Source organism: Xenopus laevis, chromosome 1L (genome assembly GCF_017654675.1).
Source record: "Xenopus laevis strain J_2021 chromosome 1L, Xenopus_laevis_v10.1, whole genome shotgun sequence".
NCBI classification, from domain to species: Eukaryota; Metazoa; Chordata; class Amphibia; order Anura; family Pipidae; genus Xenopus; species Xenopus laevis.
In genome coordinates this window covers 174,989,560-175,016,709 of record NC_054371.1, presented here as the reverse complement: position 1 = coordinate 175,016,709, position 27,150 = coordinate 174,989,560, and the positions used below count along the sequence as shown (strand labels likewise).

The window sequence follows — 27,150 nt, the reverse complement described above, 5'->3', positions numbered from 1 at the left end:
GAACCCTGCACCACAAACAACATGTTTTGTGTCTCAGTACCTTTGCCTAACTGGCATGGATGATTTTCTTTCAGTAACATATTCAGTGCAGCAGATCATCCGGTATACAAACCACTATAATACACTCTGAGGTTCCCAAGAAACCACCAATCTGATGATGATTATGAGCTACATCATAAAACGTTATTCTTCATAAAAAGCAACTACTGCTCATACACAGCTTAATAGGGATATTCACTATCTACAAACATCTCATTGCAAAAGGCATGTAAAATGAGTATTCAGAGTTTAATCAAGTATTAATAAATTAATTAAAATAAAAAATTACTTTTTTCAGCTTGTGGATGATCTAATCTCAGAAAAAATTATGAAGCAAAGCTCCATTTTCCAGATCATATAAATGTCTGAAGCTGATGCCATCCCTACTCATTTTTTATATTATTGTGATGTAGATGGCATCAACAAACAAGCTCATGGGTCAGCAACTACCTCTGTGAATAGAAACCTGTATGAGCCATGTGCCCATCAGAGATCAAATGTCTTTGAAAACTTTGGCATTGGATGTATATCGGACCCGTTTTAAATCTTAAAAAAGGCAACTTATAAGAAGTTAAACTTTGCCTTTAAACTGTGCCAAATGTTTGAGTGCTGGTAAATCACATGAGCCTGCATGCTGTCTGCACTTGCAAAGACAACTGAAACAAATATGCATTATGACTCTTGGGATACAGAGAATACATGGTTTTGCGGACTTGAGCACTAACATATGCAGAAGCAAATATAAACAGGAATGTGCTCACAATGCACTTGTTTTGTATTCAATTGAATAAATGCATGTGGGTGCTGCATAAGGACAATAGCTTTTCCCTGTCCCTTTTTTTACTTTGCGTTTGCAATGTGTTTGTACAAAGCAGCCTGCAAGAAGTATTGGTGCTGAGAAGCATTGAGGTGATGTGACTTGCCCAGGGCCAAATGGAATTGGAATATATCTTATCTGTTTTAATTACCCCAGCAATTCACAGGTCACTGGTTCAACCAAAAGCAATGACTGGGAGGTGGAATAAAGTGCATACCTGGCACCCTCTATGAACTCCTAGAATTCCTAACATACTGTGGTGCCCTACAACCCATTAGCTTCACTTTACCTTGTAAAGTACATGCCAGACATAGCCCAGATCCACTGGGTTACAGAATAAAAGTGCTTCATACAATGGATGGACAGTGCTTTGGTTCCAAGACTTGAAAACTGAGCATCCAAGGCTCATCTTTCTGGTAAATAAAATGTAAATATAAATTTCTATCTGATTGGGATGTTAGTAAATAACCACCAAACCCTGGCAAAAATCATCTTAGGCAGCTATAAAGCAACCCTGGAGCTGTGGCCAGAGCAGATGTAGTTCAGAGCTGTTTCAAACTCACCACAAAATATTCCAGCAGAACGTTATATTTATATAGATTTATCACATTAATATCTGTTGATATATGCGCATACTTGCTTCAGGCCATTTGTACAGTAGTAGGGAGCAATTAAAACAGATAAGAGAGAAGCCAGCATTAGCACATCCATTCAAGCATAAAACTTTATGGAACAAACCAGTGAATTAAATGACTGATAATAGTCAGTAATGTCGTAAAACACAGCAGTATTTATCTGCAATTTGTACCATGTATTAAAGGGGAAGTTTACCATCTTGTCTCTTCCCAGCATACCAATGTAAAATCTAGTTGTCAGAGTCATTGATCCCAGCAAAATAACTGGTTTACTTTGTGAGGCTACATTATTATTACTTTTTATTCCTTATTTTTCTTCATTGGCTCTCTCTGATTCATCTTCCACCCAGTCTTCCAAACAATCGCCTGGTTTCTAGGAAAGTGGGTCTCTATCAACCAGATATTAAAATAATGTTTAAAAATCCAAAAGTTACAACCACATTGAAAACATCACACTAAATGTTCATTTTAAAATGAAGTGTCCCATTAAAAACAACTATTTTCCTTTAGAATGTGCCAAATATCTTGCACACAACAGAACCCTTACACTTTTTAGGTTAACACCATGCATTCACATCAGAGGGCCTGCATCAAGTACATCACACAGATCACTTGTTCCTGAAAGAAACACCACACTTTCTTAATGTCAGTGAGCATATCCACAACAGTTTTGTAACATCACAAGGTGTGTCAAAGGCCTAGGCCTTTCCCTCAATTTAGAGTGCTGCTCAGCGTATGGTCGATCCTTTAATAATACATCTGCTTCTACTTTTTAGTTAAAGGAATAATAAGTAGAACAATACAGTTTCACAGTGATTCCATTTGGGTCCAGGGGAATCGTGGTTTCATAAATAATGTGTTATTGCTTCTATAGGCGAATTAAGAGTGAATCCTTTAACAATGTCCCTTCCCTTAGGGGATAAAGGGAAGAAAGGAAAGGCGACATTCAGCTTAGAAACATTCCTTTAGGTTTTGAGCTATGACAGGTGTAGAGGTTTGTTGCCGGAGATCTCACAAAAATGTGAAAGAAGTATTTTTTCCATTTTTAAGCTGGATCAAGGAATGCAAATTGTTTTAAAAGTGGTGATCCCTATTCTTCGAAGTTACAAGGTATTTTCAGATGCTTTGTGCTCCATGGGCGCTTTATAAATATTTGTTCATAATAAAAACACACATTATAAAGAGCTTATTAGAGCAGAGAAGCTTTGCTTTCATTATATGTAATAACCAAGAAATATAAAAATGATATCTGGATGCAGTGGTTTCATGCAGCCACACTATATGGCAAAATGTATCCAGACACACTTTTACCCAAATCTAAAACATGTCCTCAGTAAGAACAAGTACTATTTGTAAGGAGCATGGTATTTTTAAGGGAGTGGTTCACCTTTAAGTTAACTTTTAGTATGTTATAAAAAAATTTTCAGAGTTCAGAGTTTTGAAAAAAGTTAACTTTTCTTTCCTAGCTTCTTCCTTTTTGCTACTTTTTATTACTCATGTTTCTATTCAGGCCCTTCCATATTCATATTACAGTCTCTTATTCAAATCAATGCATGGCTGCTAGGGTTATTTGGACCCTAGCAACCAGATTGCTGAAATTGCAAACTGGAGAGCTGCTGAATGAAAAGCTAAATAACTCAAGAACCACAAATAATAAAAAATGTAAACCAATAGCAAATGTAGAGAATATCATTCTCTACATCACGCTAAAAGTTATTTTAAAGGGATAGTGAAACTTCTGAGGTTTTAGCATAATTGAATTCTTCATCAAAATATGCCTATATGTCCTTTAGACCATTTTCCTCAATGTGACCTCTTTGGACATAGGTCATTTCTCGTTTAAGAGAGTGACGGACTCCATTCTAATGGTCCCTTGGGGTTTGTCAATCAGAGCTGCAAGGCCGGAAGTTAAATGCTTGACTGACAGGAAGAATATTTTAACCCCCAGAGCTCGAGGAGATCGTTAGTGCAGTGAAAGTCAAGCAGGCAGGAAAGGGACATGCATATATTTCAGAAAGAGGATGCTTTTATTTTTTGCAGGCGTGGATGTGAGATAAGAGAGTCTGAAAGCAGTAGTACGCGCCCCCCTATGGGAATTAGTATCCTTCTCCATATGAGATAGTGGAGTGTTTTTGAAAACAAAATATTTTACTAATTTGTTGGTTTACATCAGTAATTTTGTCAATTAATAGTTATTATTGCCATCAAAGTAGAAATCTGAGCACAAAACTAGAGGTGTCACTATTACTTTAAAGGTGAAGGTGTTTAGAGGCAAAGAAACCTAGCATCATCATGTGCAATGGTAGGTGTTGGTTGGAGTGATGTAAATGTCACTGGTCTCTGGAGTGATAAATGGCATTCCGACCATCTGGCAGTCTGACAGAAAAGTCCGTTTGTGGTTTGGTTGATGCCAAGAGAACACTACCTGCCTAGAACTACGACTGATTTACATAATTTGGTTTATAGTCCCTGGTTCCACTGAACAAACCTTAAGGCTATAATGACACTACTGACAATTGAAATGCTAAGGCTCGATCTTCCAATATCAGTGCCCAACCTTTATAATGTTCTTGTGGCTCAATGGAATAAAATCTCACACATAATGTACTTCTCTGGAAATGAAAGCCTCCCCAGAAGGCTATTATAGCAGCAAAGGTAAAACCAACTTCATATTTATCCCCTTGCTTTGGGAATGAGTGCCTGGATACTTTGGGACATGTATTAAAGCAGTGATCCCCAACCAGTAGCTCGTGAGCAACATGTTGCTCTCCAACCCCTTGGGTGTTGCTCCCAGTGGTCTCAAAGCAGGAGCTTATTTTTGAATTCCTGGCTTGGAGGCAAGTTTTGGTTGTATAAAAACCAGGTGTACTGCCAAACAGAGCCACAATGTAGGTTGACAATCCACATAGGGGCTACCAAATGGCCAATCACAGCACTTATTTGGCACCCCAAGAAAATTTGTCACGCTTATGTTGCTCCCCAATTCCTTTTTCTGCTGAATGTTGCTCACGGGTTCAAAAGGTTGGGGATCCCTGTATTAAAGGGATACTGTCATGGGAAAGAAATTTTTTTCAAAATTAATCAGTTAATAGTGCTGCTCCAGCAGAATTCTGCACTGAAATCCATTTCTCAAAAGAGCAAACAGATTTTTTTATATTCATTTTTTAAATCTGACATGGGGCTAGACATATTGCCAATTTCCCAGCTGCCCAAAGTCATGTGACTTGTGCTCTGATAAACTTCGATCACTCTTTACTGCTGTACTGCAAGTTGGAGTGATATCACCCCCTCCCTTTTCCCCCACAGCAGCCAAACAAAAGAACAATGGGAAGGTAACCAGATAGCAGCTCCCTAACACAAGATAACAGCTGCCTGGTAGATCTAAGAACAGCACTCAATAGTAAAAACCCATGAAGAAGTTCAATTTATTAAGCATTGAAGTTTGAAAACATTTCCAGTATTACCACTTTCAACTACAGGTATGGGGCCTATTATCCAGAATGCTCGGTAACTCAGGTTTCCAGCAAAGGGAACTTTCTGTAATTTCAATCTTCATACCTTAAGTCTACTAGAAAATCATTTAAGCATTAAATCCAATAGGCTGGTTTTGCTTCCAATAAGGATTAATTATATCTTAGTTTGGACCAAGTACAAGGTACTGTTTTTTAATTAAATAGAAAAAGGAAATTGTTTTTAAAACTTTAGATCATTCAAATAAAATGGACTCTATGGGAGACAACCTTCCCATAATTTAGAGCTTTCAGTATGACAAGTGTCTGGATAGCAGATCCCATACCAAACATTTCACACTGTTATGACTGATGTTTTTGCCTCACCTTGTTGTACTTACAATATACCTTGACATCTCTCCAAAATGACACTGAAATGTGTTTGCCAGACTTAGTTAAATCCTATTATTACCTACTGAACAATAACAAGCTTCTGCATGGCCGCTCATATTTCAATGCAGCTCATATAATGCATTTTTATTTTTAAAGTTATTTAAAATCACTTTATCTGTGAATTGGTTATTTCTCCTTCAAACAGTGCATCTTACTTTGCAATACTCCAGTTTTATTTCCTTATTTTTGCTTGATGCTTTGTCATTGGAATTTAATACATTGGGATTAGTTTCCAGCGCGTCCCCCATCCAGAGATTCCTGTTTTGCAACATATACTATATTAGATGCCATTGTATGCACAGAGCAGCCAGACTGCCTTGATGTATTTACTAATCTTACAATGAGAAATCTTTGCCAGAGCTGTCCCAGCTGAGAGAGAGCCATCCAGAATAATGGTAAAATCCTTGGATTGGACACTTTCCAGGGTTTATGAGGAAAACCATGCATTATTTAAGAGAAATCGAGATATCTCTTGAAACGTGACATGCTGTGATTATGCATAACCTCTCCTAAGCAGAGAATACACCCAATGTAATAATCAGATAAAAGAAATGGACTGTAGGGTTGCCATCTGGCTGGGAAACATGGTGCTTGATGTCAATATTATTTGTAGGGAATAAAGATATTCCTATTCTTCATATTGGCAGGTTGTTATTTTATTCCATAAATGGTGGCAACCCTACATGCATAGACAGTTGTTTTTGAGGCTAAATGTGGCATTCTCTTGTCTATTCTTGGATCCTTTTTTTTTTCTTGAGGTGAATATACACTATTGTGCAACTTTTCTGAAAATGTTTTTCTTTGTATTTTCTTTGAAACACAAGTTAATATGCAGAAAATATACAAATCTACATTTTTAAACAAAGTAATTAAAAATATGAATTTACTCCAAAATATTGCTATTTTGGAGTAAATTCATATTTTTAATTACTTTGTTTAAAAATGTAGATTTTTATTTAATTACAGTAATAGGATCCATTATCCAGAAACCCGTTATCCAGGAAGCTCCAAATTAAAAAGGCTTTCTCCCATAGACTCCATTTCATCCAACTAATCTGAATTTTTAAAAATTAGTTCATTTTTCTCTTGAATCCAACTAAGATATAATTAGTCTTTACTGGAGGCAAAACAATCCAATTGGGTTTAATTAATGTTCAAATTACTTTTTTTAGTAGACTAAAATTATGGACCCAAATTACGACCTGTATAATGCAAGTGTTTCTAATTTCTCCAATTAATTCAGTCCTCCCTGTATTTAGAGTTTGACATTCCTGTATGAGCAGAAATTTCAGGAATGTTTAACACCCCCACCCCCCAAGGGTATATGAGGCAAAGGAAAAATTCACATCTCTCATAAATAAGTGTGGTTATGTGTCCAAAACATTGAGGACCCCATGAGTGAGGATAAGCTCTTGGAGATAGATCTTGGGGCAAAAACATATACGGGGCTTGGTATAGCTGCAGCCCTAAGGAATCTTAGTGGGGTCAGCACCTCAGTGGGTGTGTAACCAATACAAGTATTGGTGTAGGGGTAAATATCCCTCAGTAATGATCCTGATGGAGCCACAGCCAATTAAATTACCATATTGTATACAAGAATTATGATAAACTTTATGTTTTTGGCAGCGAAAATCACAATAGCTAAACACCCTTTGTTCCTATTTCCCATTTTAAAGACAAACTGAACTGGATAATGGTTAATGAAAGGTTAACCAGTATACTTACGGATAAATATGAGAAATCCAAAGAAATATGGGAACCATGGTATCGATATTCTTTCCCAAATACAGGAACCCCTTCACCCTTCCCGTAATTGTTCTATAATGACCATATAGAGCGATAAGTGTTTTGCTATACCCTCTATTTTTCATAGTTCAAGAATAGCTAACATTAACAGGTTGTAAAAAAAGGAAAGAAAGGAAATTGAATTTTGTACCACTGTCTGGTAACATTTTCTTACCCTAAGTGAAATAACTGCACCAGCCTCTTTACATATTACGGGTACCTGAATTTAAGGGGACTGTAATGTAATCCACAACAGGGGGGAACATTTAAAGCCACCCCCAAGCCCTAGGATAAAAAAAGCATACAACCGACCACACCCAGTGGTTTCTGTAGGGAACTGTAAAAATCCAGCTTTTATAGAACTACAACTGTGTGTGTGAATAAAAACCTGAGGGTTATTTTCAGATCCCACCTCAAGCCACTCTGCCTAAACACAGTCACCCAAATCACAGAACAACACATATCCTATGAAAATATAAAAGGTAAATATTGTGAGTTGAGCTTCCCTATCCTTGTTAGATTTTCATTATGACTCATCTAAAGCTCTGGTCACATCACAAGAGCGCTCTGGAATAATTGTAATATTTCCTCTTGGAAACCGTTGATAATGGCTATGGTGGCTTTTTTTCTTTTGTATGACGTACACTGGGCTGGATTATGGGAACCTGAAACCTTGTGTAAAATAGACACGCTGGACTCATCGGCATAAGCGGACTACATTATAAACGAAGATGAGGACTGTTTAAGGTTATATAGCTGCAAGCTATAATATAGGTATGGTATCCCTTATCCAGAAACCTGGTATCCAGAAATTTCCAAATGACGCAATGGCCATCTTTCATTTTAATCAAATTTAAAAAATGATTTGATTTTCCTCTGTAATAATAAAAAAGTGCATGATCCAAACTGAGATGTAATTAATCATTATTGGTGGCAAAAAACAGCCTATTGGATTTACTTAAATAAGGACTAAACCCTAAAAATGAATATGGTTAAAAATGCCATATTTTATATACTGAACTTGTACCAGCCTAAAGTTTCAGCTTTTCAATAGTAGCAATGATCCAGGACTTCAAACTTGTCACAGGGGTTCACCATCTTGGAAAGTGTCTGTGACACTCACATGCTCAGTGGGCTCTGAGCAGTTGTTGAGAAGTTGAGCTTAGGGGTTGTGGCAAATATTCAAGCAGAAAATGAGGTTTATCTGTAATATACTGTAAGCTGATACTACAAGGCTGATTATTAAATGCTGATGGTAATTACACTGAGTTCTGAGCGGACATGTAGTAATTATCTGTATTAATTACTAATCAGCCTTATATTGCGACATTTCTATTCTGTATATACAGTACATTGTATGTAAATCTGTAAGCTCAGTTAGTGACAGCAGCACAGAGCATGTGCAGTGAATCAGCAGAAAAGAAGATGGGGAGCTACTGGGTCAAATTTAGAGGCACAGAACTTCTCTGCTGAAGGGCCGCGGTTGCCTTGGGCTGGTACAGAAGCCCAAAATATAATGTACAATATTTCTAGCCTACTTCTTAAGTTAGACTTTAGTTCTCCTTTAATGTTTAAACATTTTTTAGTAGGCTTAAGCTATGCAGATCCAAATTATGGAAAGATGCCTTATCCAGAAAACCCCAGGTCCCGAGCATTCTGGATAACAGATCCCATACTGTACTGATCCACATAAAGGGCAGTTGCATGATATATGCAGTATGGTTGCCATACATTGGGTGACCCATTCAAGGAATCTGACAAGTAGGCCCATGAGCCAAAGTCAGATTCCTTGAATGGGTCACCCAATGTATGGCAACCATACTGCATATATCATGCAACTGCCCTTTATGTGGATCAGGGATAAGTCTATGCATACTGTATGGTTGGCCATACACAGGCATGGCAAAATGCTATTGTTTCATTTGGGTGGGCTGACAGCTCAAATGAATGAATGTTACAGGAAGCAAAGAGGTGCTGCGGCACCAACCACTTTCACATCTGTGCACAGATTATGGCGAAAACAGAAGGAAAATGAATTAAATCAGCCCTGGCTCTGTTAAACGGTGATCTTTTTCTTTCCAGGCTAAAAATAACCACTCTGTGATGCCTTGGTCACTTTTACATTACAACGAATGAGTCATTCCACTGCAAGCGGGCTCGATCGACAATGTAGAGCAGCCACAGTATTTGCTTCAGCACTCGTATGCCAAGAAATAAACTTAATATGCTCAACGTACATGCATGGTTGCAATTATTAAATTACAAGGGAAACCTACAGTTGCTCTGTTTTATTACGAGGGTTTTTTTTTTTTTGCATTTTGCCTTTTTTGTGTATTGTTTCTTATGTTTCATAAAAAAAATCATTCCAGAGTATTCCAGAGCAGATATTTCCAGAGAGGAGGAAGAAGCAGAGGATGGAATAAAAAGTAAAGTGATTCTAAAGTGCAATTTTAGAATAATTTCACTATAAACTAAACAGCAGTTTGAAAACTTATTACAGATTTGTTGTTTTTCCCTTTGTTTTTTCACTTACAAGGGCACCAAAATGGCACAGCATTATTAAAAATATTAATACAGGTATAGGATCTATTATCCAGAATGCTGGATCTTTCCGTAATTTAGATCACCATACCTGAAGCCTAAAAATAATTTAAACAGTAAATAAACCCAATAAGACTCTTTTCCCACCAATATGGATTCATGCAGGTTAGCTACTATAAAGTGCAAGGTTTGAATATTACAGAGGAAAAGGAAATCATTTGTAAAAGCTGGAAATATTTTGCTTAAAATAAAGTCTATGGGAGTCTATTTTCCTTAATTCTGAGCTTTCTGAATAACTTGTTTTCCAATAGGGATCCCACACATGTACTAACTTTTAGCATGGAGTAGGGTTAGGAATAATAATAATACTAATAAGGAAAAAGAAATACAATGCCTATAAATACTCATCCTTTTATTTTTATTTTCTGTGGTATAAACCAAACCAGATGTAAGCATTATTTGGCACAGATGCCATTTACTTTCTTAAGAAAAATAACAGAAGAATGAGACTGCAGCTTCCTCATAGGCTCAAGAATTGCTTGTTTGGCAACTTTTTCTTGCCATGTATGGTTAGAGTTAGGGACCTACTTGCTAGAATAATGACACAGATTAGCTAGAAACTGAAAGAGCATTTCCATTGCTTGCTTGCTTACCTAGGGTTAAATAGCAATAATCAATATATACCTATGCACAGGATCTTTTCGTCATTTAGATCTCCATACCTTAAGTCTACTAGAAAATCATGTAAACATTAAATAAACCCAATAGGCTGTTTTGTTTAATTAGGGATTAATTATATCTTAGTTTGGATCAAGTACAAGGTACTGTTTTATTATTACAGAGAAAAAGGGAATCATTTTTAAAACTTGGATTATTTGTATATAATGGAGTCTACGGGAGATGGTTTTTCCGTAATTCTGGATAACCGGTTTCTGGATAATGGATCCCATAACTGTATACATGCCCTGTCATAACTCCATTTGACACCCCAGAGATCTATATCATGAGAAAGTATTCCCAAAAGTGAGAATAACAAATATGCCCACATATTCAGTTGTGTCTCAAAGCTGCTGTACGAGCCTGAAAATACAGCATCCCCATGATAGTTAAGATATCTCCTCTGATGAGCCAATCTCTACCTCCTGGACAGCATTACAGTTAAACAGCAGGAGGGAAGACATAGCACAGCTGACATACTTAGCATTCGAGGAGTAGTTGGACCTTAAAATAATCTTTAAGTATGGTATAGACAGTGATATTCTACGACAATCTGCAACTGGTCTTCATTTGTTACTATTTATTTTTAATTAACTTTCCCTAAGCAGTTCTCCTGTGTGGAATTTCACCTATCTGGTAGTTTGATAGATGTGATGAAAATGAATATAAAAAGGACTGAATATTAAAAAAATATAGGAGGTAATAAGAAAACTGTAGCCTCTCAGGGTAACAGATTTTTGACTGCTGGGGGTCACTGACCCCATAACAAACGTGTAGCATTTTTAAACGAGAAGCGGAAAAGAGGCAGAACTGAAAGGCAATTCATGCAAAAAATAAAAAAAAGGGAAGACCAATAAAAATGGCTGAAAATAGGCCATTCTTTAACATACTAAAAGTTAACAAACACCAATGACATTTTTTACAGAAAGGTGTTTAATTCTCAGAGTACCAGATATATAAACAAAGAACAGGGAACTAAAAGACTCAGTGTATGCAGGATTATTACTGGAGAATCCTATTGCATTGGGATTTATTCTATGAGCCACTGGGAAATATTGGAAATATAGGTATGGGATCCGTTATCCACAAAGCTCTGAATTACGTAAAATGCCATCTCCCATCTCAATTTTATCCAAATAATCCAAGTTTTTTAAAATGTCCTTTTTCTCTGTAATAATAAAACAGTAGCTTGTACTTGATCCAAACTAATATATAATTAATCCTTGTTGGAAGCATAACCAGCCTTTTGGGTTTATTTAATGTTTACATGATTTTCTTGTGACTTAAGGTATGAAGATCTGTAAACCCGGAAAACCCCAAATGCCTAGCCTTCTGGATAACAGGTCACATACGTACAGATGTTTTGGGCAAGCAGCTTTCCTTTCCACTGTATACATGCTCATCATTTATCAAGAGACTACAATATAATATGGTAAGCCAGGGCAACCTGCAGACTTCACACCCTCAGAAAGGTTGGCCACAGTCTACCCGTCTGTCCTAGGCAAGTCAGCCGGCATGGAAAGACCATGTTCTAATATCAGTTAAATCTCAGTTAATATTACCAACATAAATGGATGAAGTAATGACAGTGGTAGCTGCAACATCACCATTGAAATAAATATAAAACATCATTTCTACAGGATCTATTCACCAGTTGGTGAGTCTCTGCCCTGCAGAGCCTGCAATCTAAAAATATTGTGTGAGTTACAGGTGGGTAAAACAGCTTGCGACCCAGCATCTAATACAGAAACGGCTCCCCCTCTTTTTTAAGTCAAAGATGAGGAATCTTTGTAAATAGCACAAAAATAGAATTGTTAATGCACATACTGATGAATGAGGCCATAGCCCCTAATAGCGTGCAATGTAGGCAGGGTTGGAAATGCATTACTATGGGTTTGCACACAGCGCTTCAGGCTAATCTCCCTGTTGCTGCCATCCCGAGTCATTTAACTCTTTCAGGTTTATGCTGACTGCCATTCATGTAGCCCCCAGACAAAGGCAGGATTGCAGAGCACAGAGCAGTGGCAAATGGGGTTGAGTTACTCCAGAGTGTAAGAAATGTGCAGCTCTGTATAATAATGTCATGTATAGACTGAGCTTCAGGCAATGGAATGTGGGTGGAAAGCCTAACAGGCAGTATTATATAATTCAGCCTTTGGGCAGACACATTCATACACACAGTACTCATTACACAGTACAATAGTCCCTATCTTTGTCCCTACCCCCATAGCAGAGGCTGCATGTAACAGATGTGAGCTCACAACAGGTTGTATTTGTACAATGGGAGATGCAGTCTGAATTCTCTCTCTATACAATATATATATATATATATACACACAGCTGCCCCAGACAGACTACAGATGTGCAATATGGCAGTAACAACCCATGTAACAACAGGTCCTCCTCCTCTATCTATAGTGTATGTAGCCAAGCATGGCATCTGCTGGACACAGGAGGGATCATTGCTAAACTACAACTCCCAGCATTCCCTTTGTCCGTGGCAGGGAGACGCAGAAAGTTGCAGCAGGTGTGTGGTGTGGCTGCAGTGTAAGTGAAGAAGCAGCAGTAGTGTGTGCGTGAGATGATATTGATGGGTGCAGTGTGCCACCTACCTCTGCTCGCCAGTGCCTCCCTTTGTTCATCCAGTAGAAGCAGAAGAATCAGTAAGACACACACAGGCCTAGAGCGGGCACAGTCGCTAGGGCTGCGCAGACACCAGCAGATCGGTGCGCCCCATCCCGGGGCTAAGCAAAGCCGGCCTGGCACATCGCACGCCGGGAGATCCCGGGTAAGTCTCGCATTGCACAAGCCGTGCCGCCGCTCCTCGTTGCTCTTCGCCTCCTCCTCACCTCCCGCAGCCGGGCGCCTTTTTTTTCGTATATATTCGGGAGCGAATGTGGGATTTGCTCGGTGCAGGAAAGAGACTGGTTTGACAGCTTCGGTATGAATCGACAAGACTGGCCCACAGCGCTGACACTGAGCCCGCATCACATTCCCTCACTGACAATAGGGAGGGGTTGAGAGAACAGCGGCGGTAAGCGCAATGTTACACTGACACCTGCTGGTGAAAGGTCGCTACTGCAGAGAGCAGTTGTGAGCTCTATACAGCCCCCTCGTGATGGTACCCTGGTACTGCACATTATACATCCCATGCTTACCTGCTCTTTGTGCTTATAGAGGCAGAAGCCAATGTCTAAAAGCATCTCAGACCCACAGACACGATTTAGTTGCACAAAGCATCCTCTGTGGCAAAAAAAAGTTGTGTCCATCCCATGGATGATGTGAAACTCAGCATGGGACAGGGTGCAGCAGTAGTGTAGTCAGTCCACTTAGAGCCAATCTCCAGAAATATGTATATGTATAAAATTCAATGAGCACAGTGTCCTGTATATGGGGCAAGCTCTTAGCAGGCCAGGGCAAAGGTATTTTGGCACCCTAGGCAAGGGCTTCAATCAGTGCAACTCCACCCACCCAGTCCTGCATTACCATTTCCCACATTACCATTCATATTGCCCCCTGTGCCTGTGCCAGCACCTATCATATTGCCCTATGTACCTGTACCAATGGCAGTTATTCCCTCAGATTGCTTCCAAGCCCCCAATCTGTACCTGACTGGTTAAGATGCGAATTGTAGAGCTGCTGAATAAAAAGCTAAATAACTCAAAATCCTTCAGTAATAAAAAATGAAAGCAAATAGTCTCAGAATATCACTCTCTACATCATACTGAAAGTTATCTCAAAGGTGAACAACCCCTTTAAGGCTAATGCCATATTGGCACACTTTGTGCCGGCCCAGTAATACAGGGATGCGGTAGCACATTAGGTCACTAGGAGCAGGTGATTATAGTTCATTAATAGAGTTAGATGCCTAATGTACATATGTGATATATTCTTCTATTATTCACTGTTGATTCTCATCTTCCTCAAAGGCACAAACAGGCGCATTCTCTCAAAATTTATATTTACTACAATCCTACTAATCATAGAGTTTCCTATCCAAGATGGAAGTAATTGCCCCAGAGGCCCTAATACCCATTGCTGAGACATCTTACAATCAGGCCCGGATTTCTGGAAAGGCCACCAAGGCCCGGGCCTAGGACAGCAGGATTTTTGGGGGCGGCAAGCTGCCCAACCACACTCACATTGGTTCAGAAACACTGGAAATGTGCAGGAGATACAATCGTTTTTACAATTTCCTGTGCACCAATTCCCAGTGCTCCGGTCCTGATGATGAAAATTTGTGTGAATTAAGGGGAGGGGACGGTGCAACAAACGGTAGCGGGCCTAGGGGCGCCCACTTTGTAAATCCAGCCCTGCTTATTACAATAATGAAGCCTCTGTACAAGCAAGTACAGCTTATAAATAAAATAGCATTTCTTATACACTGTAAGCTCTAATGAGCAGGGTGCTGTAATGAGATTGGCCCTGTATGGGTCAGTATTTGTAGAATGAATGTAACTGTATGTTTCATGTTTCACTCAGCGGCTATTATAGTTGGACGAGGCAGAACTTTGTGAAGTTTATGTAGTTTGTCCCATAGGAAATAAATACGTGTTTATAGTCCAGGGTACAATAATCCATGTAAACTGGCCAACTATTCACTTAGTGTTTATGTGTGATGAGCTTTTTATGAGAGAGTATTTTGAAATATTACAGTGTATTATATTATGAGTATGTTGTTTCTCATGAGAGGCTGATGTAATTTTTCACTTCCTTCTCTTAGCCTTTTATTGCAGGTCTGTTGTAATACTTTCAGCCACAGACTAATGAGAGTGCTGGGCTCAGGGCCCTTGAGAATCCTCCAGTTCAAAGGGGAACTATTGTGAAAATGAAACATAAGCTTCAGCATACTGAAATAAGAAACTTTCTAAATACAAACAATTAAATATTCAGTACCGTTTCTGAAATAATCAAGTTTATCTTCACTATCCCTCTATCAGCATCTGTTTCTCCTCATTCTGTCTTCATGCAGCAGTTGGGTGTCAGATAATCATTGACAGTTAGATCCAATATTTCTTATAGGGGGGCTCCTTTTGCCTAGAAGATGTATTAGAGCTCACTCTTTTAAAATCACCAGACATCATGTCTCTACATGCAGGATTTGTGCAAAAGGCAGTTATTTTTAGATTTTGTTCCTACTGGAATCAGTTATTTGAGTGAGCTCTAATACATCTGTTAGGAATGTTGTCCCCCTATAAGATATATTGGCTCTGTCAATGAATATCTGACACCCAACTGCTGCATGAAGACAGAATGAATAGAAACAGATGCTGATAGAGGGATTGTAAAGCTAGCTGTCCATGCCTAGATTTAGTTCATACTGCCGACAATGCATTGCTAGGCATATGTTGTCAGTCAATGGACCGTTTAGACCAGTGATCCCCCAGCCAGTAGCTTGTGAGCAACATGTTGCTCTCCAACCCCTTGGATGTTGCTCTCCTTAAAGGGTCCTTAAAGCAGGTGCTTATTTATTTTTTAATTTCAAGCTTGAAAGCAAGTTTTAATTGCATAAAAAAAGTGCCAAGTAGAACCTCTTATGGGCTGCCAGTCCACATAGGGGCTACCAAATAGCCAATCACAGCCCTTATTTGGCACCCAAGTAAATTTTTCATGCTTGTGTTGCTCCCCAACTCTTTTTACATTTAAATGTGGCTCACAGGTAAAAAAGGTTGTGGACCCCTGGTTTAGATGATTATCAGTCGTGTAAAGTTTTGTCTGTTGGTCAAAAGAAAACTGAAAACTATGCTGATCCTCTTCACTTTCTGCTGTTCAGATCATTGGGGCTGGTTCACTTTTGAGTTATAATATGTTATAGAATGTCCTATTTCTAGCAACTTTGCAATTGGTCTTCATTAATTTTTTTTCATAGGTTTTTAATTATTTGCCTGACTCTTTAAAGCTTTCAAATGGGGGTCACTAACTCCGGCATCCAAAAAAAACGATTGCTCTTTGAGGCTACAATTTTATTGTTACTTTTTATTACTTCTCTTTATATTCAGGCCCTCTCCTATTCATATTGCAGTTTCTCATTTAATCCACTGCTTGGTTGCTAAGGTAAACAAGACCCTAACAGAGAGCCGCTACAATTCTAAATTGAATTGGAGAGCCACCAAACAAAAGCTATCTATTGTCTATTTCAATGCGTTTAGTTACTAATTGTGATCTGATAAAACGTGCTCCCTACTGTAAATCATATGATGCTGAAGAATTCCATGATCATGTAAAGGGAAAAAAAACTCCAAGGTGATTTCAAATATTTCATTATTGTCATGTCATATAAAGAATATACTAAATGATTGAGCAGATTTAGGCAATAAAAATCACATAGGCAGGGGAACTTATCCAGCCTACTGGACTCAATATGTAATTACTCTACAACTGTCAGGATCATCCTGACAGGCTTTTGCTTTTCAAAGATGCAGACTAGAGGAATGCAAAAAGAACATGCCTGCCAAAATGTTACCTTTACAAATATTACCAACTCTGAAAGGCAACTTTACATTTACGTTAAGTTTTAGTATGTTATAGAACGGCCAATTCTAAGAAACTTTTCAGTTGGTCTTCAATATTTTTTTTATATAGCTTTTGAATTATTTGCCTTTTTTTCTGACTCTTTCCAGTTTTCAAATGGAGGTCACTGACCCCATATAAAAAAAACAAATGCTTTGTAAAGCTACAAATCTATTGTTATTGCTACTAGCACTCGTCTTTCTATTCTTTCTGTCCTCTCCCATTCATATTCCAGTCTCTTATTTGAATCAGTGCATGGTTGCTAGAGTAATTTGGACCCTAGCAACCAGATTGCTGAAACTGCAAACTGATGAATAAAAAGCTAGATAACTAAAAAACATAAATAAAAATGGCCCATGTGCCCCCCTCAAGTCACTGATTGGTTGCTGCCTAGTAACCAGTGGAAACTAGGGATGCACCGAATCCAATCCACTATTTTGGATTCGGCCAAACCCCTGAATCCTTTGCGAAAGATCCGGCCGACTACCGAATCAAATCCGAACCCTAATTTGCATATGCAAATTAAGAGTGGGAAGGGAATTTTTTTTAACTTCCTTGTTTTCTGACAAAAAAGTCACGCGATTTCCCTCCCTGCCTCTAATTTGCATATGCAAATTCGGATTTGGATTCGGCCCGGGCAGAAGGATCCTGCTGAAAAAGGATCCTGGATTCGGTGCATCCCTAGGGGAAACCAAGAGAGCTGCAAAACAGGAAGTAGTGTTCTGGCTATTATGTTAGACATCCAGTTACTCCAGCCTTTATACATTACATTTTTGGCTAACTAACTATATTGAAAACATTTTTTATTTTGCGCAGCCTATCTATTTACCCAGTTTTTATTTTTACACTGAACTATTCCTTTAAAAACAGTGAAAAATTAACTGGAACAGGGAAATTACATTCCACCCTTCATTTTGAATTCACATTGAATTAAAAAATAGCTTGGAATTTGAAAATACAACTCCCATTGACTTTTACAAGAACTCACCATTTTTTTAGATTTTTTTTAAATCTTCATTTTTGGAGCTTAATACATCTAAACAATTTTAGTTTTCGAGTTCTGCGGTAAAAGTTTGAATTCAAATGTTGATAACTCTGCCTTAAGCCTAGGAATACTGTTAATATAGGTATGGACATATGTTATCCAAAACCCATTATCCAGAATTCCAGTATATAGCAGTGTCATATTCCATAAAGTAATAAAATAATTCTTGTTTTTTTAAAATGATGTCCTTTTTCTCTGTAATAATAAAACATTACCTACTTGATGGTAACTAAACTGCATTAATCTGTATTGGTGCCAAAACAATCCTACTGGTTTTAATATCTTTAAAATATGGTAATCCAAATTACAGAAAGACTCCTTATCAATAAGAACCTAGGTACTAAGCATTCTAGATAATAGATCCTGTAACTGTGAATGAAGTCATGTATTATAATGACATGCTATCAATATGTAATTAAACCAAATAAATAAAAGTGTATGCCAAATGATCAAACAGTAGAGCACAGTATAAAATATTTATTGCTGTATCGTGTTCATTTTTTTCTTTGTATAGTGCCATGATATACAAAGATACACAAAGAGAAGTGCAGGATACATTAATAGCAGAGAGCTGACTTTTTTTTTACATGTGAAAACAAGTAAAAATGAAAAACATTATATATATGCATATACATTAAGCTCTATATATGTGCCAGGAATATGCCACTGGTTCAGCACATGAGGTATCTCTATACAAAAAAAATATTTGGTAGAATTACATATATCCTACATACATTTATGTAGTAGATATATATATAATTTTTTGTAAACAATTAAAAAATAAGGTTTTCTTTAGATACTAAAATATACAATGTACAGTTTCGTTCCAAACCTGCGTAACAAAAATATAACTTCAGCTCTGAGAGAGTATAAAAACAGTTCCAAGCTGAATAAAGTTTGGCATACCAAAAGCCTGGGCTGGGTAGCCATAGTTAGACACACCATTTTTCCAGTACATTAAATCACATGGGTGCTGCCACAGTTTTATATGTTTGTAGATGTTGGCAAAACATGACATTTTTTCAGGGTCATCCGGACTGAACCTAGATCTCGGTTGATCTTTTCAAGACGGTCTTCTAACCTTTCCTAAAAAGAAAAGAAACATTGGGAACATTTCAGAAGTGGTTTATAAAGCAGCAGGCATTACCTAGACAACCACTGCTTTAGTCCAGGACCCCAAATTCCTAGCAGATAGATGAAAAACTACGCCTGGGTGAACATATTAGTATTATTTCTGTCATATACACAGCACGAGAGGAGATGGCCTATTATAGCATTCTGTAAAATACACACACACACACACACACATACATACATAGAAATCCCAGTACAAGTATGGGATCAGTTATCTGGAAACCGGTTATCCAGAAAGCTCAGAATTATAGGAAGGCCTTCTCCCGTAGACTCCATTTTATCCAAATAATCCAATTTTTTTTAAATGATTTCCTTTTTCTCTGTAGTAATAAAACTGTACCTTGTACTTGATCCCAAATAAGATATAATTAATTCTTATTGGAAGTAAAACCAAACTATTTGGTCTATTTAAAATTTACACGATTTTCTATTAGACTTAAGGCCCCAGGTCCCAAGCATTCTGGATAACAGGTCCCATACCTGTACATGTTTAAAATGAATTCTGCCTGGAGCAGGGTTAGGGGGTTTCTAGTATTATTTTCTCATTATTATTTTGTAACCTTTAAAGGCAGGGAATGACTGCCTGCAGCCTTCCAACTTCTGAGTTATAACTCGCAGCATCTCCTGGCAGCTGGGATAAAGTTAGTTGGCAGGAACCAAAGTTACTGTTCATGCTGAATATATAAAAATAGTGGGGAACCATACTCTCTACAGGCAACTAGATGCCTGACACACCTACTCTTTGTGCAAATTATTGTAACCAAATTAGATTCAACATCATGTATCATGCCAACAGGAAGGCCCCACTGATGCTGGGACCAAGTGAGCTAGCAAGTTGATAGCTCTAAGTGGAGCTTCCTTATAAGCTGTACATTTTGTATTATAAGCATACATTTGGCTTTAGGACAATGATAATAAACTGGATTAGAGCACATTACCCAAACCCCTCAAGGCAGAGTGAAATGGGCCTCTCAGAACCTTTCAGTTTTGGAAATGGCGCTAGACCAGGGTGTCCGTATCAGCTATGCTATTCAGTATGACACTAGTTTTTCTATGCACAGTTACAGTCATTTGAAGAAGTTTGGGAATCCCTCTTAATTCTTTGGAGTTTTGTTTATCATTGGCTGAGCTTTCTAAGTAGCAACTTCATTTTAATATATAACATGCCTTATGGAAACAGTAGTATTTCAGCAATGACAAAGTTTATTGCATTAACAGGAAATATGCAATATGCATCATAACAAAATTAGACAGGTGCATAAATTTGGCCACCCCAACAGAGATTTTACATCAATACTTAGTTGAGCTTCCTTATGTAAATGTAACAGCCTCTAGACACCTCCTATAGCCTTTGATGAGTGTCTGGATTCTGGGTGGCGGTACTTTCGACCATACAAAATCTCTCCAGTTCAGGATCTACCTGGCCGAAGTGCTGATTCATCAGATACAGGTAGAATTCTATTGTATCTACCTGTATATCTGATGATTCAGCTCTACAAGTGTGTTTTCAAAGAACAATCTTTCCTGTGACCAACGGCCACCCTGCCACCTAAAAGTGGGAAGAAAGAATTCTAGAAACCTAAAAGAAGCTACAGAATTAAACTTAACCTGCTAATTAACAAAAATGATCAAGACATTACAGGAAAGGATAAATCTACTTTTTGTGGACCAAGAGAATAATTATTGTAAAATTTAACAACCTACTCTGACTATTACACAATTTAATGCTATCACTCCTTCTATACTTCACATTACGCAAAATAATCACAAGGTGTATCTGGTCAACCAGATAGACCAGAAAGATTAAGCTTAAAATTCCCCAAAGTATAATGGAGTGAATGAATGTGAATTCTGACAGTACAGATTGAACTCTAAAAACAAATTAATATAAGGGTGCCATTTAGGGTTGCCACCTTTAAAAAAAAAAAAAAAATTGCCGGCCAGTAGTGGGGGCGGGAATTAAGGGGTGGACCGTGAAACAAAAGGGACGGAGCCAGCGGATGTGCCGCAAAAAGGGGCAGAGTCATGGGGTAGTGCCACAAAACGGGCGGGGCCACATAGCCGAAGCCAAAGAAAATGTACGTTTTCACCGACGGGCAAAGGCTTTTATAAATTGTATTACAAATTACCAGCAGCTACATTGCCGGTAAATTTGTAATACGGGCCCTGGCAGGTGTTTTACCGGCTATGCCGGTGAAATACCGGCCAGGTAGCAACCCTAGTGCCATTAGAACAGAGGTCAGTTCCTGCTCCATTCAGTTCCTACCCTAAATACCAAAGGACAAACTGCAACTTAACATGCAACTCAAGCTTAAAGTCTGAGCACTTAAATTCTATACTTGGCAGTATAAGTTTTCACTAATCTAACCCCTTTTAAAGAAATTATCTTTACCCTTTATAGAATGAGAACCATGGAATGAGAACCATGCTATTGTTGTTTATTAGTATCCTTGTTTTATACTGCACCAACATATACTGCAGCACTTTACAAAGATTATACCTTATTCACACCAGTCCTTGCCCCAATGGGGCTTACGATCCAAGGTCTCTATCATAATCATGCTTTGGCCAATTTTATCAGGAGCCAATTAACCTCTATGTTTTTAGAGTACGGGAGGAAACCAGAGTACTGGTCTGAAGGATTTCATTGCTCACGCGGATTTGTTGTGACTGAATGCAGAACCTTAGGGTTAGCCTATTCACTGCTTACAGCTGTCTATAACCACTTTTGTAGTATATTAGTAATGAGGTGGTTACTACTATTATTTGCACTGTTTATGGGTTGAGTTTTTAATATACTATTTATGATAGATAACTTTAACATATTAAAGTTTATATCAAGTAGTAATGCTAGTCCTTTGGCCCAAATAGCTACTCTCCACACATCTAGTAGGAAAAGGCAAATACTAAAAAGAACACCTTGTATATTGCTTATAACACAAGCACAGGAAGACGCTTTACAGTGTTAATCCTTTCTTAATTTCAAAGCAGCAATAAACAAACCATTAAACAGCTTTATTATGCACAGATAAAAAGGCCCTGGAATGTGGAGACTAGAAATCCAACTAATAAAAATGTGAAGTAGTAAAAAGTGAAAACTGTGTTCCTGATTTGAATGCAATTTTCCCTATTACATGACTAGACAATATTGATTACCTTCTTAACTCTCATTTGCAGACTGAGCCTCCCTCCAGAACTGGGTAATCGGCTTAGGGCAGCTTCTATCTGCAGCGGAAAAAACGCATCACAAGCAAATCGATTAGGTAATAAATGTTAACATAAATTTAGATCTGTATAATAATGAACTAAAAAGAAGACATCAATGTTCCTTCAAAGTTCAGCACTGGTGAGCATACAACTGTAATCACCAGTGCACACAGCTAATTGTGGGACACAGATAATTGTATGCACACACATATAATTCAACAATTTAAAAACTCACAAAAGTTTATTTTTGTGCACAAGGCAAACAAAGTATTAGAGGGCAATTGGAAGACATACTAATAAAATGTACAGCTCTAATAAATGCAACTGTTTCCAAAATCAGTACTTAGATTCATTGGCTTTTCTGTTTTGGGGTGATAATTAAATAGTTGCCTCAGTATCACATGATTTTATTTTTGGGATAATGCCAAACCTAGTAGTCAGAATGGTCCTGTGAGAGGCATGTCTTGCCAAATATCTGTACATAAATACTGCTTACGATCTGATATTTTGGTGTTTGGGATAATACTGGGATTGCCCAATTAAAGGGATGCGTCACCTTTAAGTTAACTTTTTGTATGTTATAGAATGGCAAATGCTAAGTAACTTTTAAATTGGTCTTCATCTTTTCTTTTTTTCTACTTTTTGAATTATTTGTCTTCTTCTTCTGACTGTCCAACTTTCAAATGGGGGGTCACTGACCCCACCTAAAAACAAATGCTCTGTAAGGCTATATATCTCGTTATTGCTACTTTTTATTACTCGCCTTTCTATCCAGGCCCTTTCCCATTCATATCACAGTCTTTTATTCAAGTCAATGCATGGTTGCTAGGGTAATTTGGATCCTAGCAACCAAATTACTGAAATTACAAACTGTAGAGCTGTTGAATAAAAAGATAAATAACTCAAAAGCCACAAATAATAAAAAATGAAAACCAATTGCAAATGGTCTCAAAATATCACTCTCATAATACAGTACTAAAGACATATAAGAACTGATACAATAATATTAAGTAAACACCAAGTTACCTGCTGCTTTTCATGGGATAGTTCATCAAACAGCCTTTCAGTATCTGCAACATACTTCATCCTATCTTTGTATGTGAATTCAGTCTCATATGGTGGTAATAATATAGGAAGCTGTGGCTGGCTGCTGCTCTCACTCTCAATAGTACTCTTCTGCATTACTGGAATGAAGTAAAAAAAAAAAAAAAAAGCTACACTAAGCTTACATGTGAACACACTATTGTTCTCATCCATATGCTGTTAAGTGTAACTGCAATAGTTCATCATTTATCTTTATAATATTTCGCTCACATCCTGGGGGACAAAAGAATCATGGGGTTAAACCCCTTCTTATCAAGAAGCAGGACACTGCAATAAATAACTGCAGATTCTCCCACTACCTCAGTTTTATTACCCAGCAAAATCAGGAGGTTTGAACAGGCCTCCAGTGACGTCCATTGGTCAGCAGATAGTGACATAGTACCTAAGCCAGCAGTTGTTACCCCTGAGCATTGGCGACGTCTCTGTCTACTTGATGGGGGATTCCACAACTAACCTCTTCTAGTTTTAGGTAAAAATTTAGAAAGACTGGCATCACCCCTGTCCTCCAAGTGGGTGCTTAATAGAAAGAATCCAGTGTCCAGCCAAGGGGATATTCTGTAGAACTGTGCTTTCAACCCTGCTTCACTCCTGCTTATAGGGATACTGTCATCGGAAAACATGTTTTTTTCAAAACACATCAGTTAATAGTTCTACTCCAGCAGAATTCTGCACTGAAATCCATTCCTCGAAAGAGCAAACAGATTTTTTTATATTCAATTTCGAAATCTGACATGGGGCTAGACATTTTGTCAATTTCCCAGCTGCCCCTGGTCATGTGACTTGTGCCTGCACTTTAGGAGAGAAATGCTTTCTGGCAGGCTGCTGTTTTTCCTTCTTAATGTAACTGAATGTGTCTCAGTGAGACATGGGTTTTTACTATTGAGTGTTGTTCTTAAGCTGGCCATAGACGCAAAGATCCGATTGTACGAATCAACGTACGATCGGACTTTCCCATCTCCCGACCCTCCACTAACCATTCAGATCAAAGTCTTTACCATTCCGATCAAATAAGAACAGATCACCCAATGCTCTGCCCCTGACAGCAATCGTACGATACTTATGTCTGACAACACTAGTGACAGTCTCCCACTGAAAATCGTACGATCGGCAATACACGCAGAGATATTATCGGCAGGCGACAGAAATTTTCTAACCTGTCCGATCGACCAAACGACCGATCTCCGACGGACGAAAAATGTCGGGACTCTCCACACATGGTCCGAAAATCGTACGAATCCACGATTCGTACGATCGGATCTTTGCGTCTATGGCCAGCTTTAGATCTACCAGGCAGCTGTTATCTTGTGTTAGGGAGCTGTTATCTGGTTACCTTCCCATTGTTCTTTTGTTTGGCTCCTGGGGGGGGAAAGGGAGAGGGGTGATATCACTCCAACTTGCAGTACAGCAGTAAAGAGTGATTGAAGTTTATCAGAGCACAAGTCACATGACTTTGGGCAGCTGGGAAATTGGCAATATGTCTAGCCCCATGTCAGATTTCAAAAATGAATATAAAAAAATCTGTTTGCTCTTTTGAGAAATGGATTTCAGTGCAGAATTCTGCTGGAGCAGCACTATTAACTGATTCATTTTGAAAAAAAAAATTTTTTCCATGACAGTATCCCTTTAAGTCGAGCTACTGGTGATTATTCAAGAGGAATGGAATCTCCCAGAACTAAAATTTTAATTACTTTAATTTCGCAGACTAGCTCTGGAGAAGTGGGAAAAACTAAGAAGATTACTTACCTTCTGGATCTTCCAAAGACATGAACTCAAGTTTTTTCCTTGGACTTGGGTTTTTAAGAGAATCGTCCCAAACAACATCAAATCTACAAATGTGATGCAAACTGTAGATTAGGACTCCTATTTTCAATTATTTTATTATATTTAAAGTTGGTTGGTAACACAAAATGAGAGACTAATTTTTGAACATGAGGGACATGTTTTTGAAATGTAAGGAATATTTATAGGCAGCTGTACTGCAATATACAGTGATATATGAGCCTGTCTGTAGTCTTCTAAATGGAACAGGATTTCCCTCCCTAGTTGCCCAAATTACACGGAAACTTTACACTGCATTTCATATACATAAAATAATTTTATATAGGACAACAAAGTGGTTTGTTAGCTGAATTACATTATAAAGAAGATAGACGTTAACACCACTAAAAGCAGAATTCCTAGGTCAGTTTTAACTGTCAATAGGAATCAAGAATGTCTAGCAATCCCAGACATTGGCAAATATTATGAGGCAGCCCATCTAAGACAAACCTTGGCATGGCTACAACCTGGTGCACCCACAAAATGGTCCCTACTGTAAGGACAATGGACTCAACCGTATCACATTAGCAATCTTATTTTAACTGACAAGTCCAAGGTCCAACTCTCAAATTTAGTTCCCAAACCAATACGCTTTACCATGTCTATTTGGACCCAATGTGTAAAACAATACAAGGTTAGCACTCATCCCTCACCATTAACAATACTCATGGCCAACTCTGCCTTCATCCCCGGACAACAGAAACCCTTTTCCACAAATTGGGCCAGTCATAATTTGATTGGACTCATAGATTTTTTTGACCCCCTAAACCATAAACTATATACTTATGACAAACTCAACCAAAAATGCAAATGGAGAACGAATAAATGAATGGATTACAACCAAATTAAACAAAATAACAGAATTCTGGAAGGAGGTATCTAACCTAATATGTGAGGTAATGACAACTACATTAAATATTGAAATGCCTCACTTATTATTAGCCCTCCCAATCCCTAATCTTACAAAACCTGCCCAGAAGATAGTTAATCAAATTACAACATCAGAACGCATAGCATTAACCTCTAAATGGAAATCCTCAATGACTCCTACCATAAAAGAGGTTATATCTAGGGTGGAAAGTAATAAAAGGTTTGAGGAAATGACAGCCAGAATAACCAATATGGCTCAACAATATATAAAGGTGTGGCAAATTTGGGAAGAGTACACAGCAAGCTCACAGAATGCAGGGGTTATACCCTAAACATCACAGGGTAACCCCACCAGAGCTTGAGCATGGAGAGGTCAGGCAATAACCCATTCTTATCCTCACCCCTTAATTGGGCGACATGCTAGCTCATGGAGATCATTGATATGTAACCCACTACTCATTGAGAATATGTATGCTAAAACATTGATTGAACTGCCACAGTTATACTGTTCCTTATTGTTTATTGATTTTTATGTTTCTTCTTTTTTTTGTATATTCATGATAAAACCCAATAAAAATATAAGTTACAAGAAAAAAAAGATAAAAGTTGTGTGAGTTTAGGACTGAGATATACAACTTGTTCCCACATATGAAACTGTGACAGATGAAAACAAGCTCATGTGTTTTTTTCTGTACAGGTAATTTCTTTGCAATAATTTATTATTATTATTTATTATTATAGCATAATGTAAAGTGATGTATATTTTTTACAACAGTGTGCAACCCATGCAACTAGTCTTTTCTTTTACGATTTTTATGTTACAGTCTATAAACAAGCTTTTGATATTCTATACAGCCTGTCAGTGCACATAAATACAAATGTATATTTTGTTCATGCAGGGTCTAGGGGATTTTTAGGGCCCAGTCACAACAGTTGAAAAGAATTTGGTGTTGCATTATACCTAACCAGAATTGGTTAGTAAAGAATATCAATGCATCATTCTTTTTTTTTTGGTGAGAACTATAA

General features: G+C 37.9%; 2 protein-coding genes and 1 long non-coding RNA gene across 18 annotated transcripts in view; 1 reads left to right on the top strand and 2 right to left on the bottom strand.

Moving 5' to 3' along the window:
* pitpnm2.L (phosphatidylinositol transfer protein membrane associated 2 L homeolog) overlaps nucleotides 1–13,176 on the bottom strand; it is a 151,891-nt gene extending 138,715 nt beyond the window's left edge. For all 8 annotated transcript variants that reach the window (XM_018262960.2, XM_018262918.2, XM_018262943.2 and 5 more), the window contains exon 1: nucleotides 13,049–13,176. The gene's annotated coding sequence lies outside the window, so the exon portion shown is untranslated. The remainder of the gene's footprint in view (nucleotides 1–13,048) is intronic.
* LOC121395035 lies at nucleotides 13,087–26,705 on the top strand. The gene is made up of 3 exons (XR_005962194.1): nucleotides 13,087–13,224; nucleotides 22,303–22,388; nucleotides 25,138–26,705. It is a non-coding gene; the product is annotated as an uncharacterized LOC121395035 (long non-coding RNA).
* mphosph9.L (M-phase phosphoprotein 9 L homeolog) overlaps nucleotides 18,454–27,150 on the bottom strand; it is a 51,098-nt gene continuing 42,401 nt past the window's right edge. For all 9 annotated transcript variants that reach the window (XM_018262842.2, XM_018262824.2, XM_018262833.2 and 6 more), the window contains 4 exons: nucleotides 25,180–25,262; nucleotides 23,359–23,516; nucleotides 22,282–22,350; nucleotides 18,454–19,077 (listed from right to left, as the gene is read on the bottom strand). In XM_018262842.2, coding sequence (XP_018118331.1) covers nucleotides 18,976–19,077; nucleotides 22,282–22,350; nucleotides 23,359–23,516; nucleotides 25,180–25,262 — 412 coding nt within the window. In that variant the 3' untranslated portion in view covers nucleotides 18,454–18,975. The remainder of the gene's footprint in view (nucleotides 19,078–22,281; nucleotides 22,351–23,358; nucleotides 23,517–25,179; nucleotides 25,263–27,150) is intronic.